Source organism: Lepisma saccharinum, chromosome 7 (genome assembly GCF_977018435.1).
Source record: "Lepisma saccharinum chromosome 7, izLepSacc3.1, whole genome shotgun sequence".
NCBI classification, from domain to species: domain Eukaryota; kingdom Metazoa; phylum Arthropoda; class Insecta; order Zygentoma; family Lepismatidae; genus Lepisma; species Lepisma saccharinum.
In genome coordinates this window covers 35,563,512-35,585,972 of record NC_139235.1, presented here as the reverse complement: position 1 = coordinate 35,585,972, position 22,461 = coordinate 35,563,512, and the positions used below count along the sequence as shown (strand labels likewise).

Below are 22,461 nucleotides of genomic sequence, written 5' to 3'. Positions count from 1 at the left end.
CCCGCAGGGTCTCTCGCATGGTAGTCAGACGCCCTAATGACTGAGCTCCATTATATCTCGCTCGACAAATGGTAATTTAAAACACATCTCGCATGACAAATACTGAAGATGCGGCTCCCGTGTGACGGTAGATACGCACTCGATATCCTGTTAGAACCCTGCCACTTTGCTCTGTGACGCAAATTGTTTTGATAGAAGTTGAAAAAAATCGTGGGAAATACATTATTTAATGTGGCTCTCGGAATTATTCCATGTATAACAAACATTATAGTTTACTCTTGAATAAAATGTTGAAAAACTTGCACGTTCTATGTACACAAAAATGGCACATTTTGTTTCTTTAAGCCTAGACAAGACAAGAATGTTGGATTTCACGGAATTCTTCGTTGTTTTAGGACAATTTGTTTTAAAAAAATCGCTAAATATGCCAACAATTCGAATTTTATGCCAAATTCGCGTTATTTTGATATTTCGAACGGCCGAAAAATGTGTCCAGACATCACTGAACATTCATAAACCCAACGTCGCAGCAATTGACATTTTTCACGGGTTTCGCGTTTGCGAAAAATCAAGGTCCCTACTAATTAGAAATTACTTTCTGGGCACCCCTCGTATAAATCAGTAGATGAAAAGTGAAAATTTAGCAGGGCTGGTAGAGAAAAGTCAATTATTGAAGAAAGTGATATGCTTTTATGATTGAATGATTCGAGTAAATATGATATTAAAATATTTACGTATTTATTATTAGTAGGGCTACGATTTTTATGACTTACCTTTTTCTTTTTGGTAAGGGTGAGGTGTTCCCTAAATATATAGAAATTCATAAAGCAGGAAGGGTCACATGAACTAACCACGTAGCCCTCTGCTCCATACGCTGGCGTACGAGAGAGCATTTGCGCGCCTGCTGTAGAGATACAAGCCTGTCCAAGCTTTCCCTCCAGAAAGACAGCAAGGAATATAGGATTCTTTACGCCGAACCTGCCCGGCGTCCAGGCAGGAAAGGCATTGAAAAAAATGCTGGAACGAGTGTTGTTAGTGGAGCGTTGCAAGCGGATCGCGAAAAATAGCTATTATAATGCCATGAAGGTCAAACATATATTAAATTAGTCAAGACTCAAGATTTACTTTATATTTACAGCATTTACGTATTTTTGAAATTTTAAATCAGGGAATGCCGGGCGTATGGGCGTACTATAACGCTACGCCACTGCTTATTAGACCTAACAACGAGAGCCTAAAAAAGGAAGCAAAGGGCCAATACCATAAAATTGACATTGATTACTTTATTTTATGTGTATTTACTTATTTACTTATTTATTAAATAAGTTTTGGCTTCAGTACTGTGGGCCTGGCACCTGTTTTAGGTCGTATCTCCCCAGTTCATCATTAGCATCTTTTCATCCTTTTAATGACAAGGTATATATATACCGCCTGAGGCACCTAAAAGTACCACCTGAAATAGCGAAGAAACCAGAAACAGTAGCGATGTGAGGTTTGCGGGAAACAATAGTATCAAATGTGGCTCGTAAATCGGAGGTATGGGGTGGGTCGAAAAATATCGACAAATGGGGCATCTGGAGCAAAGTCATATTTTTTTTTTTATAAATGGAACGATATACAATAACATGCATAATATAAAAGAGCACACGCAGAGAAACACAACGCCGTTGGTCTCATGCATCTACTGCACATAGGAACGAAGATATGGCCATGTGAAAATATGTAAACAAACTAACAAGTGGCCCACTTGACCGTCAGTACCACGGCATGTACAAGTATGAGATGTCGGAAGCCATTGGACAAGATGAAGACAGAACGTGTTAAAGGAAGAAAAAAATACAGTAGACATCGTCAGCACCATGTATTTGACAGTGTTACAGCATAATGAAAATGACCATGACAGTATGTCGAAGAACCACTGCGTAAGAAGCGAAAACCTGTCAAAGTGTGTGTTCAAAGTGGTGGCCGTCAGCTGCGATACAGGCAACAAGGCGCCCACACTAAAGATCGTTGCACAGAATGTAGCATCTCGTAGGGAATGTCCCTACAGGCCACAGTAATGCGGTGTTGCATATCCTCTGGAGTTGTTGGCACATCCCGGTAGACAATGTCCTTCAGCTTTCCCCACAGGAAAAAGTCTAACGGTGACAAATCTGGGGAACGAGCCGGCCATTTGACAGGCCCTCCACGTCCAATCCAACGATTTGGAAATGTATTTTCCACACATGCTGTAGCAAGTCTTGCACTCTGAGCTGGGCACCCGTCATGTTGGTACCACATGTCCCTCCTTGTCTGAAGTAGTATGTCCTCCAATAGTACTGGCAGTTCATGTAGTAAAAACTGTATGTATCGGTCAGCATTCAGTGTCCCTTGTATAAAAAAAAGGGCCAATGAGATGTTCACCCACCATACCACACCACACGTTCACACTCCATGGGCGCTGGCGTTCCACTTGGCAAAGCCAATGTGGATTTGTCACCGACCAATAGTGCATGTGCCTTACGTTGACATTTCCATGATTGGTAAAAGTTGCCTCGTCAGTGAAGAGGATACGTGACAAATCGGGTGTGTCGTGTCGTAACAACCATGTGCAAAACCGAACACGGTCCACAAAATCATTCCCGTGAAGTTCCTGATGGAGGGAGATATGATATGGGTGAAACTTGTGTGTGTGTGCAGAATGCGCAATACACTTAGCTGACTCATCCCAGCATCCCTGGCAATTTCACGGAAGCTAACGTGCGGATTCACAGCAACAGCGGCGAGAACATTTGTTGCACCTGCCTCACCTGTAGTTGGCTTGTTCCGCACACGTGCTCGTGGTGTTACACTTCCGGTGTCTCTTAATTTAATAAATAACTTACCAAACAGACGTCGAGATGGCTGTCGTCTGTCCGGATATCTCTCTGCGTACACACGGTACGCTTCTGAGGCATTCTTTCGGCATTCCCCATAAATCAGGATCATGTCCGCTTTTTCTATATTTGTGAACACCATAATCTTCGCTCTTACCACTACGACTGCTTGCTTTGAACTAACACGATCTCGTGGACCTGCTATCAAAACTTGCTCTGCGTAAAGGCAGTTCTGTCGGGCACCTGAGAAGTCTTACATGCCGTGGTACTGACGGTCAAGTGGGCCACTTGTTAGTTTGTTTACATATTTTCACATGGCCATATCTTCGTTCCTATGTGCAGTACATGCATGAGACCAACGGCGTTGTGTTTCTCTGCGTGTGCTCTTTTATATTATGCATGTTATTATATATCGTTCCATTTAAAAAAAATATGATTTTGCTCCAGATGCCCCATTTGTCGATATTTTTCGACCCACCCCATACCTCCGATTTACGAGCCCCATTTGATATTATTGTTTCCCGCAAACCTCACATCGCTACTGTTTCTGGTTTCTTCGCTATTTCAGGTGGTACTTTTAGGTGCCTCACGCGGTATATATATATATATATTTACATAATTACTACAATTTTATTCTTTCACACCCACAGAGTTGCAAATAACTGCCTACTGGCCCAGTATTTTGTGCAAACAATGTTGCGTCTAACAATGTAATCAAACCGGTCTTGTCGCTAACAACTAGGGGTGTGCGGGATCCCGAAAAGTCGGGATCGGGAAAAAAAAATTCCCGTCCTGATCCCGACTTCGGTAAATGACTTCCCGACTTTTCGGGATCCCGAGTAGTCGGGAAATACCGAATGGTCATTTTAAAAAAGTCGTTGGTAATGCTGGACGTTTTCTGCATTGTAAGTTTCTGGAACTTACCGGGAATTGTTAGTTTTTATTCCAGAAATGTAAAAACAATCACTTAAAGTGAAAATGACATGTAGAAATCGAGATTTCCAAAGCTTCGGGAAATTTCGAACATATTCCGTCCCGAAAATTTACCGACTTCGTCGGGAGATTGCGAATTTTTCCTGTCCCGAATGTCGGGATTTAAAAAATTTCCCGTTCCGGTCCCGTCCCAAAAAATTCTGTCTCGCACACCCCTACTAACAACAATGTAGTGTAGGAGAAGAAAGCTTTCCATCGCCTATTGTTCAGTCGTTCAATAACGAATTGTTGATGACTCCGAACTAGGGGTGCGCGAGACAGAATTTTTTGGGTCAGGACATTTTTTAAATCCCGACATTCGGGACGGGAAAAATTTGCAATGTTCAAAATTTTCCGAAGCTCTGGAAATCTCGAATTCTACACGTCATTTTCACTTTAACTGATTGTTTTTGCATTTCTGGTACAAAAACTAACAATTTCCGACAAGTTCCAGACATTTACAATGCAGAAAACGTCGAGAATTAACGACTTATTAAAATGACCATTCGGTATTTCTCAACTGCTTGGGATCCTGAAAAGTCGGGAATTCATTTCCCCAAGTCGGGATCGGGACGGGAATTTTTCTTCCCGATCCCGGTCCCGACATTTCGGGATCCCATACACCCCTACTCCGAACGGAGAAGGCAAAGAATATTTACATTTTTTATGGTTAATTATTATGTGATTCAACAAAGAAAGAAATTAACTGTTAGAACGAAGCTCTTTTCCTGATACAACAGTTGAAAATACAGAGAGGTAAGTAACAAAATGTTTTCTGACTATGCATAATAAGGGGCTTCCAATATTTTACTTGCGGGAGGGGGGGGGGCGGCAGAAAACTGCGCTACGCCACTGGCTGCAACCCTATCTATCATCCACCCCCCTCCATACTCGTGATCAGGCCTAGATTATGTATGTGGAGGCCTGGGACTCTAACAGTATCATGAGGCTGTCATTTTAATTTAGGCTAAGTTTTTTGTCTGATGGTTAGTTATAATTTTCTAATTTTTTTATGCATTTCAGGTCTCTTACTTTTTTTTTTCATTTTGTGGCAATTTTCATATACATCTATAATAAATATGAAACTACAAAGTATATTTACTCACCCGTAAAAACAGAAGGAATTTTGGACATAAAGCTTTTGACCGTCTTCACAGGAACGCCTGAGTTTTCGTCCTGCATTTTTTCCACGATGTGCTCCATCTGAAAATATTCAAAGGAAAATATAATTACTACAACATGAACTGGTTTAATTTTAACATAATGCATAAAAATTATGTTAACAGGGTTGTCTACCTTCCAAACACCCACGATTCTGAAAGCAGGGGCAAGGAAGGTTAAGTTAATGCTATGAAAATTACATTTCTTCAAAGCTATTTCAATGACAATATATTCCATTAGGAAGACTTGCAAATAAAGACTGCTATTTTTTTTTACCACAGGAAAGTCCCGGTCCACCACCTGGATTCATCAATGCTTATTTGGGTGTGCAGAAGAGGGTTAAGCTAAGATTATCTCACGGTGGACTACACCGCATCGAATTCCCAGTTCTCTTAACTTCCACAGACTTCATTTATGGCAGTTTCCGAATCGGTAGATGCTGCCACCTAGAGTACCGCTCCACCCGCGGAATCCTCTATCATCATCGTCCGAATCAACGGCATCAGTTGAGTTGGAGGGGAGAGGTTGGATTTTATTTATTTAGCGTCGCTTTTCTGCTGGCTAATCCCGACGATGAGTAATGATGATATGATCTTGATGAAGGGACACTCACAAACACCCAAGTTGGGATTCGAACCCTGGACCTTAGTCGTCGTAGCGCGCTGTGATAACCACTATACGCCTTGGTGGCCGGCAGGAGGGGAGAAGTGGAAGGTGAGGCAAGTGCACGTTTTAATTCGCTATAGCGCTTCCCCGGCAGCCATACTGCAACTTTCACTTTGTAGAGGCAACGTTTACTGAATAGCTGATCTAAAACTCAATGCTGATTGGGCATTTTCTTGATAACACTATTTAGGAAAAATGTAAAAGAAAATATCACGTGCAACATTTTCAATTGTCCCCCACTGATATTTGTCGCAAGTTTGCATCACTGTGTGTTAATTACCGCAGTCGAGCGTTTCAGTAGCTGAACGTTGATTGTTGGTGTTTGTTGTGGTGGCAGTAACGTACTTCTGTTTCTCGCCTACAGTTAGTAAGAAATAAATTCTCTCTTCAGACGCGGTTTTCGTTGATTTATCGATTGATTTGGTTTATTTTACTTCGTACTTCTGCCACTTTTGGCTAATCGCGAAGATTAAGATTGAGTGATGATATGATGAAAGGATCCAGGTCTGGATTCAAACCCGGGACCTCTGGCGTCATAGCACGGTGGGATAACCACTCCTCTACGGAGGCCGGTTTATGGTATTCGTGTTACAGGCATTAAAACTACAAGGAAGTGGTGCTTAAAATGTAAGAGGTGGATGTGTGGAGAACATAAGACATTTGTGTAACTTGCTTGGAATCAGTGTAATGATCATGAAAATACATTTTCGCTTAGCATACACTGTAAAATCAAAACTATAATCTGTAATTAACATTTCTGTTAAATAAACGAAAGAATAAAGAACAAAATATTGCATCATCTGAAAAAAAAAAAAATTGACTTTCCTTAAGCTGGATACATTTTAATAAGTGGGTCACCCACGCGCCTAATTGCGCAACACAAACGTACATGCCTAACGCAGGGTAAGTAATAACAGGTGGAAAGCATTATCATTTTGCTTGGCTTCTGCTTCCGTATTGCGCTCCAGAGTGTGACGTTCGAACTGACACCTCGCGGGAAAAGCGACAACTGTACTGCAAGGCAGCACGAGCGGCTAGGAACAGCATTACCACCTTGGAAAATGCATGCTAATAACACCAAACCTGATCTGCCTTTAACCTATCCACGTATGCATATAATAGCTTATATAAACAAAATATAACTTGCCAAACCAATGTACATGCTTATTTATGCTATTATATGCTTACGTGGATAAGTTAGACAGGCCAGGTTTGGAGCTGTTAGCATGTATTTCCCAAGGTGGTAATGCTGTCCCAGCCGCTTGTCAGGGCAGCATCTCCATCCGAAGGACTTGTACGGCACAGAAGAGACGGGAAAGAAAGTAACGGTGCACTTGCCGATTCAGTGGTTTCGGATATGTATGGATTTCAGCTTTCAGCTGCTTTTACCCCCTCTCCCACAGACAGACGGGCGAGCCAATCAGAAACCTTTTCATTAACCTTGCAAGTTTTCGAGATAACGACAGGTTACTTTTGATCATTTGATGTCTCACACTTGCCCGATCGAGTTCGTTTTTTTGAGTTTAGCTATTATTTGGCAGGTTTATCAATAGTTACACGTATTGTTGGACTAGTCATAGGATTTGAGACGAGGCAACAGGAAACGTAAATGAACAGAACGGATACAAATTGCCGAATCTGTTGTCTTGGGATGGATAACATAACTGGCATGGGCATCCTCAGAAAGTTTTCCAAGGGGGAGGGGTTAAAATCGAAAAGTTGTGTCCTTAATTTATATTGCCATCATATTTACATGTCATCATAAGAAAGAAGTGCTTTAGGGGAAATACTAAAAAAGAAATATGAAAGAAGCGATAGCGAAGATAGAAAGATGAGGCAGATTAGTGTGATTAGTGTATACATACCCGTACCCAGGGGAGGGGCCATGGGGACCGTGCCCCCCTCTCGAGCCATGATTTTTTAAAATGTGAGCTACGAAAATAACATCGACGATTTTTCAAACTTGTAAAAATTTCAATTTTGTTCTTCCATAAATGAATGTGTTTGTTGTGTAGAGAAGGCAGTCTCCAGAAGTCCGCAGTCTGCGATGTTATGCATTTTTAGTTTTATAACCATTGATGCAAGGGTACCAACAGTGGCGGCGATGGGGGGGGGGGCAGTTTCCCTCTCCCACTATTTCCACTTTTGCTCCTGCACTGTGGCCTCTTAATGCTAAGCCTTTTCTACCCCGACCCGGTGGAGGCACACATTGTTCGGATCCCACTTTAAATTGTAGGTCCAGCCCCAATTAGTCTATCTGTGCATAAAAGTGGACCTACAACAATAACTCAAAACTTGTCTACTAAGAGAAAGTAAATTGTCCTTGCGCCCCAGTTTTGGCACCCAATCGCCGTTACTAGCTACCAGGTGAAAATGTCTCTCTCTCTCTCTCTCTCTCTCTATCTCTCTCTCTCTCTCTCTCTCTCTCTTTTGTTAACCATAGTCCGCTACGATCCTTCGTAGTAGCGGGCCATGGGTTAACTCACATTTAGAATTCTTTATTGTAATAATAATTGCTAATGCATATAATTTAATTTGTAAATATATTATTTTCTAAACATAGAATTATCGTGGATGTTCAATGGTTCTGGTACAAGAAAATAAAGAAAATTTGAGAACATTTTTAATTTGAGAAACTCAGAACTGTCCGAATGCTTCTGACCAGTATCGACGATTGGGTGCCAAAACTGGGGAAGGGGAGGGGAGGGGGCAAGTATGTTATTTACTCTTAGTAGACAATAGTGTTGCCCACGGGACGAGACGGGACAGGCTTTTAAAAATTCGAGACGAGACGAGATTGACCATGTGTCATGAGACAAACGAATATTTTCGAGACGAGACAGCATTTCCACGAGACTCCACGAGACGAGACAGGCCAAAGTCTCGTCTCGTGGGCAACACTAGTAGACAAGTTTGAGTTTTAGTGTTTGTTTTAGGTCCACTTTTATGCACAGATAGAACTAATTGGGACTGGACCTACAACCATAGTATGGGGAACACGTGGCAAAAAAGTCAGGTATCAGGTCCCACCAAATAGCCGCCACTGTATGTATATATAATATAATATGTTATATGAACACAACACGGATCTGGCCCCTCCCTAAAAAAAATCCTAGGTACGGGCCTGAGAGACGGAGGGAGAAAAGAGGTGAAATAATAATGACGCAGCAGCAGAGAGAGAGAGAGAGAGAGAGAGAGAGAGAGAGAGAGAGAGAGAGAGAGAGAGAGAGAGAGAGAGAGAGAGAGAGAGAGAGAGTCAGAGAAAGAAAAGAAAGAGTGGAGGAGAGAGAGAAGAGATATATATAGAAGTGAGAAAGGGTGATGGAAGAGAAAGAAATTAGAGATTGAGAAAGAGAAAGGCAGAGAGAGAGAGAGAGAGAGAGAGAGAGAGAGAGAGAGAGAGCTGAAAGAGGTATATTAGAAGATAGAGAGAAAGAAATAAACATAAAAAGGAAGAGAAAACAGAAAAATAATGAAGGAGAGAAGAAGTAAACACCAACGAAAATGTGCTAAAACTGAGAAGAGAAGATCGAAATATAGAAAGAAGATACCAGGAGAGAAATAGAAAAAGATTGCAAATAAAAGGGAGATCGAATGTGAAGTTGGCAATTTTTCCAAGGAGGGCTCAAGTGCAGGCGCCTATGATAACTGGTTTGCATTAATTGAATGTAATACTTCAGGAGAGCAACTTGCTCACAGTCGTTGTCGTGTGACTACCTTCTGGGGATTGAACTTCGTCCGCAACAAAGTCGCCTGTATCCATCCGTCCGTTCCTTCGTTACGAATAGAAGAGTGGGTTATCACCAGTTTCTTTTACTGTATCGTAACCTGGGTCATACCAGAAATAAAATCGTCAACACCCACAGGTCGCATACGCCAAAAGGATTAACTGCTAAGCGGAACATCAGCAGTGCAGTGACTAGAGTGTAGACTACATAATATGTTTACGCAATGTAGACTATGCAAACAACATGGCGACGAGCATAAGTTTAACAACGAACGCTGTAGGAATTAAATAGAAATTTCCCCCGTTTCAATTGTTTGTGTGAGAATTACCTTGTACTCTTCTTTACAATTAGGAACAATTCTCAAACAAATGTAAAACCACATATATGAACTATTTTAGTGATTGAATAATGTACTACAATTTTTGTTTCACGATTGTCAAGTATTTGTAACGTAGATTTTACATTTTCCCAACAGGTGGTGCTTGAAAGGGAATGCGAGATTTTTTGTTGTAAATAGAAGAGTTTTCATATGAATACAAACTAACATGATTAAGACAATGGCATTTATCCTGCTAAACAGTATTCTGTGCTAATTTTTAGTGTAGTTGACATTGCCTACATTGTATAGATAGATTAGAATACACAGGCAAGACAGGATTTAGAGTAAAATTGAATAGGTTCGGATAAAGAATGCGTTTGTTCCAGAGACCAGCGATATTAAGTTGTAGCACTACTGTTCGTTAATGAATGAATTCAACAAGACTGTGCAATATAACTGAGAAGAAAACATAAATAACGCAGCTGCCTTTAGTTTGCGACAGAAGGAAATAAAGCAAAAAACATAGTCAGTTGCAAGGAAAGCAAGATCAACTGCAAACAATGGAAGAAAGCTTCCATGCGGTGAGATGGATCGCTCGCAAACTAACCTTGATGGTTGCTCTGCAATATAAACACTCAGCCATTTTCAGTGACCTGTGACGCATCGCTCTTCTGACGACTCGTTGCTCACTTGCCTAACGAAGACGACGGAAAAAACTGCTCGCAGAAATGACGAGGCAGGATGAGACAGTCCCCGGGGAGGGGAAAGAGGAAGTGCGAGTTTCCTCACTCCCTTCTGTCCTCAAAAGGCCAAGATACGAGGAATTGCAATGCTGGATATCACACTTGTTTAAACGATAAAACTATTTACTTTCTCGTTCTGGTCTCCTTCTTGTGAAGACCGTAAGCCACTTTCCTCCGGGGGCTATCACCCCCGCCACCCGCTGATGGATGCCATAGGCATCAAATTATAATACCAATAAAAACATTGCTAATATTTTAAAATTGTCCTTTTCCTCTCATATATGTATTACAACTCAATTACAGGGTAGCCACTCTAGGACTATGATAAAATTCAAGTATAATTCCCGGTTTTCAAGGCGAACTTTCCAAAAATTCAAGGGTACAAGCAGATGTTTTCTCTATTTCAACCTTGCGTATTTTCGCCTCTCACCGTCACCACACATACAAAGGCAAATGTATTAACAGTATGAAGGGTCTGCGACTGCGTGATTCCAATGAATCCAAAAATTCTAATTCAAAACAATTAAACGGTATCTTGTATATTTAAAATATTAAATTTAAGGTGCGGAATTTACATTTGCCATTTCACATACTCAGACTCGAAATACTGTTACAAACACAAGTCACAAATGTTACGGGATATACTAATCTACGAAAAACTGTTAATTGTACAAGAATTTCAAACTCACATTTATCTGATCAACTTCAAGACATATCATCTTGCAATAATCTTCCGTCTGTCCGATAGACTGTTCTGAAAGAACACTAACAAAATAAACGGACTGAGATAATTTTGTTCTATTTTCCACGTAACTTTCTTTTCCTTTCTAGATAAAAATAGAGCCTAACTGTTGAAAGCTACCTCAGAGCATTTATAAATATGTATTAATTCAATGGTATTTTGATTAATAAAAGTTCCAATTTTTCACGTGTACGGAGAAAAATTCACGCAGAATGTGAATTACAGTGTACAGTGGTTAAAAGTTCATACATCACTAATGTACAAAAAAAATTGCATGAAAATTTAGCGACCCATACGCGTACGATTCATGAGCACAAACTAGACGTTACAGAATACAAACAGTTCATGTACCGAACTATTCAGTACTTGTATACTGAATACTTGCATAACGTACTTGATCGTGACATAATGTGCCCAAAGTACACAGAAACACTTGCAAGTCCAACTGGTACACGGTGCATTCGTCATTGAAGTATTGCCATCGTACACTTGTGTCAACATATCCATTGCCCTTGCACATCTTTAACCAATGACGCAAATTTGAAGGCTTATTGGCCAGACAACACAGGTTTTATTTTCCATGTACTTAGCATGTAGTGGTGAATAGAATGAGAATCCCTATGTAAATTGAGTTTAATAACTTTTCTCTGTAGCTCCCAATATATACTTGTCAACTTGATATTCTACGTAGAAAAATCTGCCGAGATTTAACAAGGACAACATCGTTATTATACAAGATAATTCAGTGAGATAACAATACTCTGATGAATGTTAAAGAAACAAAGGCAGAAATCTAACAAGAGTCTTCACAAGAAGGTAGGCTCGTGTGAACTATTTTTCGCCAATACGTGGGTACTGTAACTTTGTGTAAGTATATGTCCTGTACAGTGGGAGCCATGAGTATTAACGTGCAAATTGTCCATGACTATTTTCATTAATTTTTATCTTACATCCTGTGTGCTTTTAAGCGATGGATTTTTATGTGTGCTGGTGCAGAAGTTGTCAACAGCTTGTCTTTTCTTTTAATTCTTGAAGTTCTTATTGGGTCAAATAAAGTGCATGAACATGATGATGGACGATTTGCACGGTACTACTCATGGATCTCCCACACTCGAATATATAGAATATCAAATATCATTTCAGTGGGACAATAATCGTACAAATATATATGTGTAAAAATTCGTTCCGGTAGTTTCAGCCCGTAATCATCTATTCATTTTCATATAACTATTGGTATGTATTGGTAAGATAGACTACATTACATTTTAACATGGAGATGATGACTATGTTCACTTCAGTTTCAATTATACTGCGTCTTTCACTTCAAGCTCCATATCTGAAGACCCAGAACTACAGAAAAATTACGGTTATAGGCTACCGATCGTTTGAATTTTCGAGCGTTATTCGCTCGAGCGAATAAACTGTCCATTCTGTAAGCCATCTAGCGTCATCCGTGCGAACTATTAGACGATCGAGCAAAAAGGCCTCGATGCAGCACTATCCTGTACACACTGTGAAAGTTTAAAGGTATTATGCGGGGACACCCTGTGTATACAGTGTCTCAAAATAATGTTTACACTCTTTGAACTTGAATAACAGCGAAAGTGTTAAAGATGACTTGACTGGAATTTTTGCATTTGACGCTGCAATGTTCATGTTGAGCATGTGTGAGAGCATATAGGCCTTCTTTTGTTTTTAGTCCCTGTTCAGCCTGCCAAGCGGTAGTCATTGGTAGGGCACGGGACTTTATGTCCTATAAAACTGTAAAATATGTATGTAATTATGTCATAAAAATTGAAAAATATGCAATAAAAAATTTTAAAATATGTCATAAATGCAAAAATATTCCCAGTAAAGCCAAAAATATGCACAACAGTACTTTCGAATTTCTCATTAAATGAGAAGCCAGTATCTTCCAGGGAAAATCTACTACGGTTTAGGGGTGGGGTTTTAAATGAAGTTAGAATCCTTTTAACCGAAGAATGTATTGGAAAAGTACTGAGAATATCGGGAGGTTAACTGCAATTAATTATTCTAAGTTTCATTTTCTATTATGTCTGATTTACACCTTTGTGGAAACTAAATCATAATTTGCAGCTCGCTACAGCTTTGGTAAATCTGGGCAATCAATACACAAATAACTTTTTTAGGCAGAATTTGTTTCGCCAGTGGCGGCGATTGGGCTCCAAAACTAGGGTGCAAAATGCAAACACTGGTGGGGGGGGGGGCAAGAACAGTTTCCTTTCCCTTACTACACAAGGTTTAGCATTGTGCGGGGGCAAAAGTGTGGGGAAACTCCCCCTCGCACTCCCCCTAATCGCCGCCACTGTGTTGCGCCATGTCTAAATGCTGAAATACTGAAGATTTCGAATATCTTTCCCCGGTTTCACACAACTTCCAATAAAGGTAAAGAAATGACAAGAAATGAAACTTGTTTACTTCTTGCCCGGTGATTCTCGTGCCTGCACAACAATGAAATACAACATTTTCCCCCAATAGTGTTTGCACGTCTTTCAATTGTCGGCGGAATAAAAGAAGGGGGTAGACTATTATTGTTTTGTGTAAGAAAAGACGGCATCTGCTTTAAATTTCTTCGTTCGTAATTTCCTTATCCTACCATCGATAATATGAACTATCAGTTGCGCTAAATATACGGAGAATAAATTATAAAATAACAGATATGTACAAGACAATTACGAAATTGTACAGAAATATGTCTTATTGCGAGAAAATTAAAGAAATTTGTTGTAAAAAGGCGAAATTGGAAAGATATGCCAAAACTTGCCTTGTCAAGTTCTTATATTTTGGCTGATTTTCATCATATATGTAAATATCTCACCCCACTATTCAATCTGATGCCACATAAAAAATATGTTATAAAACTAAGTCCCGGGCCCTAGTCATTAGTGTACACAAAATGGCAGAGGTGAGAAATTTTCTTTCGAGAAACGTAAGAAGAATCGAATATCCATCCAGATCTCCTGATTTAACACACTTAAATTACTAGAATACCTGTGAGAACTGTGATGAATGCTGTGTGTGGGACATGCAATTGAGACAACCTACGCTTCCCTTCCCGCAGGAACCGTATCTGCTGTTTATCGATCTGTTCAGATTGCACATAATGTATTACTCCCAATGGTGGTCATTTTGAATTTCTATAACTTTAAGGTATGTGACACCAAAAAAAAGTTCGTGCTTGCTGTTATTAGTATTCCTGTTATTGACGTTCGAAGAGCGTAAACACTATTTTCGGACACACTCTGTGTGTGTGTGTGTGTGTGTGTATATATATATATATATATATATATATATATATATATATATATATATATATATAAAATCATATACATAACCACCACCAGTTATTCACCTGTTATGTGGCAGTTCGCTAGTGGTAGACCTATTGAAAAGCACGTCGAGAGGGCAATTAGCATTATTTAAATTTGATTAGCCAAGTGAACAACGAATAGAAGTTATCTACGGGAAAGCATGTTTTTATTCTTCAGAAGTGGTGGAACTACGTATGTAGCGACGTTGACCTGTTTGAAGAACGTTTTTCAGACACCTTACCTTCATCTCGAAAAGATGTTCATTCACAAATTGAATAAAATTATTGAACAGACTGGGTTGATAGCGGACCTTTCTCGTTCAAGTAGCATGTTACTCATGGGCGTATATATAGTTCATGTAAGGATTGGAAGGAGGGGTCAACTTTTAGTATGATTAGGGTTGCTTTATTTCATAAGTGAAAATCCAGGACACTGCTGACCGGAAACTTGTTGGGGAGCGGGGAGAGACGGGAGATTGCTGGACCCGACAAAGTTGTGTGTATGTAGTCACGAAGTCACGCTGCTTCCTATTGATACTTTTGTGTTCATCTTGTGTCAAACAAGTTGAGAATGTTACGATGTTTACCTGGTTTTCTTGCACTGCATTTTTAAAAACTAAATTCCTTTAAGAAGACTCGAGGGGGAAAAAATGTAACTGATTTGGCAGTCCCAATGCAGTTTCTTATCACAGAAATTCCGAAAATATTAGGGAATTGCAGACATTTGGTCTGCAGTCCCATCTGGTGTGTGGAATTTCGTAATTTCCTTCCCATCCATATCCCGTCATATAAGTTTCGAATTTAGGAGAATAAAAGAAGTCCAAAGACATTTTTATGAACAAGCGGATACAACAGGCAATCTGGTAATTTTACTGTATCAAAAGGGAGGGGGGGGGGGGGTTGGACCCGTTGAACCCCCCCTCCTTAAATACGCCCATGTTACGACAAAAGAGAATCTTGAAGTTGTAGCGTAATATCTTGTACGTACAGCCACCAACAAAATTCAACACGAAAAGCATCCCGTGAGTACGACAGGTAGGTAAGTTGGGCAACTGGCATGCTATTACAGTTTACACTACCGTGAGAATTAAGCTTTTTGCATTGGGAGGTGGGGCGGTGCCCACGCAGTGGCGTATTTGTGATATCATTTGGTAGGTAGGTTTTTTGGGGGGGGTATGCTACATGTTAACAGTCAGTAACTAAACTATATTGTGACATGTCCTTCCCGGACGTATGAACAGACTGTTGAAGTACACCATTCCGCCTGATAGATAGGAATCTTGGATAGAGTGACGAGATTAATGGAAAGTGCATGAGAGAGAGATTGTGCGGTTACTGTGATTTTTATTTGTGAGTTTCGTTATGATGTACAACTTTGGTTCTTTTTTAAATTGCATAATCAAGATAAATAGATTCTGAATTCATATGTTAAAACGTAAGTTCTGTGTTTTCCTGTCTATTTGCTGCAAATCTTAATGTTTTCCCGTGCCCTGGGAGGTATCACGCGTATACCAAAATATAGTCTCATGTTGCTCATTCTCAATTTGTATTGAGATAAATATATTCTTATGACTATTAATATCATATGGTTCACTCTGGCACGACCGTGTCAATTGGCTTGCGGTTCCAAGTACCTTGCAGCAGTTGTCCTATCCTGGGTCATTAAAGCTTATGGTGACATTTACACGTAACTCAAAACTAACATATTTACATTCTAAGAAAACCCTAAAAAACAGCTATCGAACTAGTAATACCGAAAACTTGACCAAATTTCTAATGTCAAGTTCAAACTTGTCCATCTAATCTATTTCCAAGTTTCTTGCGAACACTTTAATATATGTAAAATATTAGCACTATGTCATGAAAACGTTAAGTGGAAAAGATGTCTCGGTGAGGTGAGGTTGGTCAGTTGCAGAATTGAGTCCTTTAATCCACAAAGCTGTACACCTTTCGGCAGGGACATCTTTGATGACTGGACCATTAATGGACACGAATGATTTTTCAATTGTGTTTGTTACAAAGTTAAGAAATGGAAAACTAGAATATACCTTTAATTCCATTGGCTTTGAGGGGGATAAAGGCAGAGACAGAGATATTTTTTTTTCAGGAGATAAACTTTTTTGTGGGGCAAAATCCCCTGCGTCCACCCGTTAATTCGTACATTGCCAGTGGCGCAATCACCGGGGGGCATGGCCCCAACCTTGGACGGATATCAATTCTAGGGGGGCACACATTTGAAGTAAAAGAAAAAGCAAGGCTAGCAGAATCTAAGAGTAGAAGGACGAAAGGATACTCAAGATGGAATTAGTTTTCACGCACTTCTTGCATTTTTTCTTCCATACGGGCAAGGGCACCTGCAGCGGGGCACAGAGGGGCGATTGTCCCTCTCGATTTCAAATTTTATACATTTCGTAATATTTTCTTGCTCGCTTAGCTCGCAATGTCTGCTTTTCTTACACTCTCGTCAAGATCAGAGCCGTAGCTACGGCGCGGTTGGAATCGGCCCCGGGAGCCGAACATGAAAAAAATAAATTAAAAAAATCCATTGCGCCCCCCGAAATTATTTGCGCCCTATTAATTAAATATTGTTTTAACTTTGCAAAACTTTGGATCTAAAAATTTTCTTGATCTCTTCGCTCGCAATATAATTATCTTCTGTAATGCATTGTAAATTACCAGAGAGAGAAGTAACACCAACCATGACTGTTACTGCTAACAGTTTTGTCTTAAATGCATGAAAATTGTTTGGAGGAGCGCGCACATTTGAGAGACAACTTTTATCATTTTTGCTGTTGGTTTGTTATGAGACGGATGAATTGACTGTGTAATGTATATATATATATATATATATATATATATATATATATAACACGGACTTCTACCCCTTTTTTGCATGATTTACGAGGATAATAACGTCTTTGATACTACTACTACACTAGTATTACCACCACTAATAATAATAATAATAATAATAATAATAATAATATGGCAGTGTCTGCTGCCACGTTCTTTTTCTGCTGGAACTTCAAAAAAGATGCGCGTGGCAGCTGACTCGGTCTTTGTTTTATCGTGATTTCATAATGCTATGTATGCAATTACGTCTGTAACACATACTGTGAAGTTGTAGCGATTACTTTCACAAAAATGTTTTAAGATTAGGTCCCTCAGCATTCTTCTAATAATAAACCTAAATGCTCTCGTAGTTAGGTTAAGTTCTGTTAGTATTAAAATAATATCGCTTAATGCTTTCTAAAGAATAAGGTTCTAAATTACCTGTACATTCATTCCCACTAATCATAAACTTGCATTTCTCTCGTCTTAATCTGTTCTTAAGATTTGTAACATCCTCTTAGCAGACGAATTACGTGGCAGCAGCAAATTTGACGCTTATTCTTGCTGCTGACACGTGCGTGGCAGCAGACTCGGCCTAATAATATTGGCTCATTTTTTCTGGTGCTTGCCCCCCCCCCCCCAGACAAAAATTTGTGGTTGCGCCTATGCACACTGCCACCTTGTATGTAATTTTTATGGATAAATGAACACTTAACAATAAAATGTATGTGTGTAATACGTATATCTTCATGTATTGGCCGGCTTATAAAAGTGTGAAGTTTGTTGAGCACGTTTAACCAACCACCCCTGGTATAGACCAACAGTTGAACTAATTCACCGCAGTTCCCATGGATTCATTTGACGCGCTCTGGTGGTGAGCAACACCAGACGCCAGCGAGCTTTGATTGTTTATTGCATTAAGAGAATTCTTACCGATTAATGGCAAAGGAAAGCTTCCGTGCAACTCTTCTTCCTGCTACTTTGTGTTTGACAAGAAACCAGTGTTGCCAACGTCCGAGACTATAAAATCCCTTTATTTCCCCCTCACCCTTGGAAACAGCCCTTTCTCCTTCTAAGACGCTACAGCTCTTTGGCTTGCTCAGTTACATTCTTCGCTACTGAACACACTTTTTCTCCAGGTTTGGATCTTCATGCCTTTGGGCCTTCCTTGTGATCTTGTAGCAATAGGTCTTCAGTTCCAAATTTGCTTTACACTTCTTTCTTCGGACATTCTTTCAATGTGACCCAACCAACTCAATCTTTGAGCTATGATGTATCTTCTTATATTTTATTAATACATCCAGCTCCTCGATTGTTTTTATTCGCCATATGTCATTAGAGTGTCTTATTGGTCATATATTTTCTTTAATATCTTTCTTTCAGTTTACGAATCATATCTTCTTTGAGCACCCATGTTTCAAATATGATTACAAATAAAAAGAGTTCCAAGTAGTGGAGTGCAAAACGGGGTAGCTGCTGGAGGGGCCTAACACCCCCCGCCCTCCCCAAAAACCACCGTCAAAACATAGACCTTGATTACGACGAAATGCGCCAAAATATACAGTACTGGAAACTCGCACGTCTCGAAGGGCATAGGCATGGGCGTCCGGAAGGGAGCAAGGGGGGCCGTGCCCCCTGGAAAATGAAAGTCAACCAAAAATTATATATTTCACACATATAATTTTATTTCAGCCACAATAATATGTGTTAATTAATTCACGAACATGATAAATTCAAATTTAAGCAATGTTTTTTGAGGGAACAACACCATTATTGGGAAAAATGTGGCTTGTTTGCCTCCCTGAAAAAAAAATACCTTCCTTGCCCCCTCCCTGGAAAAAATCCTGCGAACGTCCATGGACATAACTCCAGTCGCACGTGCTCTCAGTAGCGTTTCCAGTAGTGATTTACCACGCATCAGGAGAAATAAACTCACAGGTGACAACAAGGTAATGTTCGTCTTTTTATTTGAGTACTGTATATTTTGGCCAGTAATGTGCGTCTACGTGTAAACAACGATAGTCTACATTCTACACGTATACTATTTTAGATAATAAAGATAATAAACCTTTTCCTATTCCCACAAAAATAGGCAATAGTTAGGCTGAAGAGTTCAAATGAACTAACCGATCTCTAACTACGCACTTGGATAATGATATCGTAGACTATTTTATACACGTAGATGACGTAATCTATATAAACAACATGGCGCCGTGAAATTAAAGCAAAATTATACTGCATATCAGTTGCAGATGTATGAGGAGAACTTTTCATACTCTTTCCTCCAAATTCGAACAATTTCTCACCTAGGAAAAATAAACCTAACATAGGAAAGAAATATTCTAGTGTTTTATGGGGAAAATACTAATTTTCCCTCACGACTGCCATCTGTTGTTTTTCTTTGCATACTATTTATCTTCTTGCATAGTTTGATAGAAGATACGATAAATTTTGTTGCAAATAGGATTCTTTTCAGTTCGTTAGGAACCAATATAGTTGAAAATGTCACTTTCCTCTCATGAAAGCCTTGAAAATTAATTATAATGCACTTTAGATTGTCTACGTAGTCTATGTAAACTACAACCCAATGTAATCTACGCGTAGATTATGTAGACAACGCATGTACACGTAAACCTATAGTGTACGACACATCACTGATTTTGGCGCATACTGAGAAAAGAAGACATACGTATTCCCCCTTTCGAAAATCATGAGCTCGACACTGGTTCTAATTGTACGCTCTGAGAAAAGTTAACATATCCAAAGTAAGGATTGCTGGTCAGCCACTGGTCCTCAATCTGCCTCCAAAGGATAAGATGTGTTTCGAAAAGGACAAAGTCTTTTATATTTAGCCTCCCATTTCTGCAACTTTTGGGTAATCGCGACGATAAGGATGAGTAATATGATGAAATTGATGAACGAAGAGATGCTTACAAAGAGCACCCATTCCCAGGCGGAATTCGAACACGGAACCTCTCGCATCGAAGCGCCAATTGTGCCAATCACTCCGCCACGCAGGTCGACAAGATAATTTTAAAAAACTAGATATTTGAAATGGGTAAACATTTTAGAAATATCTAACAATCTGATCTAATTTAGCCTAAAATTAGTAATTCAAATTACATCGTATTATGTGTGTGTGTGTGTGTGTATAAATTTATCGAGACAAAGAGGCGTAAAAAAGAAAAGATCATGAGGGCATTCATCTGAGTAACATATATATAACAGAACAGTATCTACAAATGGTGACGCAACAACGAAAGTAAGAATAAAGCCGGCTTTAGACGAAAGCATTTCCTTTAACATTTTTGCTAGCATAAATGTTACGTAAATGCTTTAAAAAAAATTATAACAGATAGTACTTTACACGAAAGCGTTTTATGGAACATTTCGGTTAGCTGTTTCAATTACAATGTACAATACATACAGCACGAAAGGCACGTCGAGTTACACCGTCAATGTTATGAGTACGGTGTTTACAATTGAAACAACTAAAATATTCTTTCATGCGTGTACAGTAAACGTTGTAAAGTATGTATGTAATCAGCGCCATTCTTCTTTACATAAAACGATTTAATACGAAGCGATATTCCTCAAGGTTGAACAGTTATCGTCGTTTAAAACTGTGAAGTGATACGTTGTTTACATCTCACGCGGCCGCCATTACGTCTGCACTCGTGACCTAGAGGTCGTTTCTGATTGGTTACGCTACGAAAAATGATACAGACCGAGCCTATCCTTGAGAAATGCCATGAAAGATGCCATGGGATCTGAAATACCAAAGATTTTTCACTTTACACGGTAGCTTTTTGGTCATAGCATACATGTTAAGAAAAATGGTAAGGAAAATGAAAAAAAGGATGGAACGTGGACTCGGTGTTTGAGACTCGAGCTCATCTGAAATTTTGCTAAGATGTTTGAAAAAATTAGCCAAATAAACAACATTTACGTTGCTGTGACACCTCTTCCGAAATCCAAAGTCAATTTGTTACTAGTGGCAATTCTGATCCTGTGCTGCGTGGTTGCATACATATTATGGATAAAAATAAGATTTTTCGAGTGCTCGTAGTGTCGAAACGTGGCGTTTAACAGAGAGAGAGAAACCATTATCAAGAAGAGTTGTTTGCCTTAATGGCATCTATACGAATGGGAAAACTTGTGTGATGACACGCTGCATATGTTGCTTATACCACATGTTTCGAGAATCCAGACGAGACCGACAACGAGACAGGAATTTACAACTCGAGCCAGAGATCACATATATAAGCAGATCTTTTTCTAAGGCAGGAAAACCGGTGCACTGACCTCCTGCTGAGAACCCCCATTCGCAAGAAGTTTCGTAATAATCCGCTAAGAGGCGCTGAGAGCACCACTCACAATTTTGCTTCCACTTCTTCTACCAAACAGAATAAGAGATGGCGCTGCTGAATTTCGCCGCTGTCTAGGTCAAACACTGACGTCACCAGACTCCCCCTTTATCTGTGCAAACCCTGCTTTTTCAAATTTGGCGCCCAAATGTAAACGTTACTCAACTGGTACAAGTCATTGATAAAGTAAAAATGAAAGAAAGTAAAATAATGTCGAAATTTCTACATATTTCAGCCACTCATACCTCTTGCCGTTTGATCGATTGATTTGCTTTATTTTACTTCCATTTTTGTGCCACTTTTGGCTAATTTGCGAAGATGGGGATAAGTGATGACATGATGAATGGAGAGTCACAACCCAGGGCAGGATTCAAACCCGGGAAACCTGGCGCCGTAGCACAATGTGCTAATCACTCCGCTATGGGGGCCGGCTTTTTTTCCGTTAGAAATTTCATGGAAACTCTAGCATTTTCTAATGCATTGCATAATTCGTTAATGACAATTGCGTATTATTAATAACACATGTCTATTACACCAATAAAGGCAATAATGCTTCAGACGACTGGCGTACGGGATAGGGGGCTAAGAGTAACAGAACCTCTCGAAATTTTGGGAAAACAAAAAATTTCAAATGAAAGCAAGTAAAGAACTCGGGAAAAGTCAAAGAAAAATGCAACCCCGCCTTAAAATGACACCCGATTACATTTTTTGCCTTTGAACAACCTTTAAGACCAATGTTATAAAT

At 39.6% G+C, this 22,461-nt stretch overlaps 1 protein-coding gene across 3 annotated transcripts in view; it reads right to left on the bottom strand.

Moving 5' to 3' along the window:
• RSG7 (Regulator of G-protein signaling 7) overlaps nt 1-22,461 on the bottom strand; it is a 179,407-nt gene that overhangs the window by 36,407 nt on the left and 120,539 nt on the right. For 2 of the 3 annotated variants that reach the window (XM_083125855.1, XM_083125854.1), the window contains exon 3: nt 4,934-5,030. In XM_083125855.1, the coding sequence (XP_082981981.1) occupies nt 4,934-5,030 (97 nt within the window). Of the gene's footprint in view, nt 1-4,933; nt 5,031-10,308; nt 10,406-22,461 lie in introns of those variants that run through there. The other variant, XM_083125856.1, reaches the window with a different exon arrangement.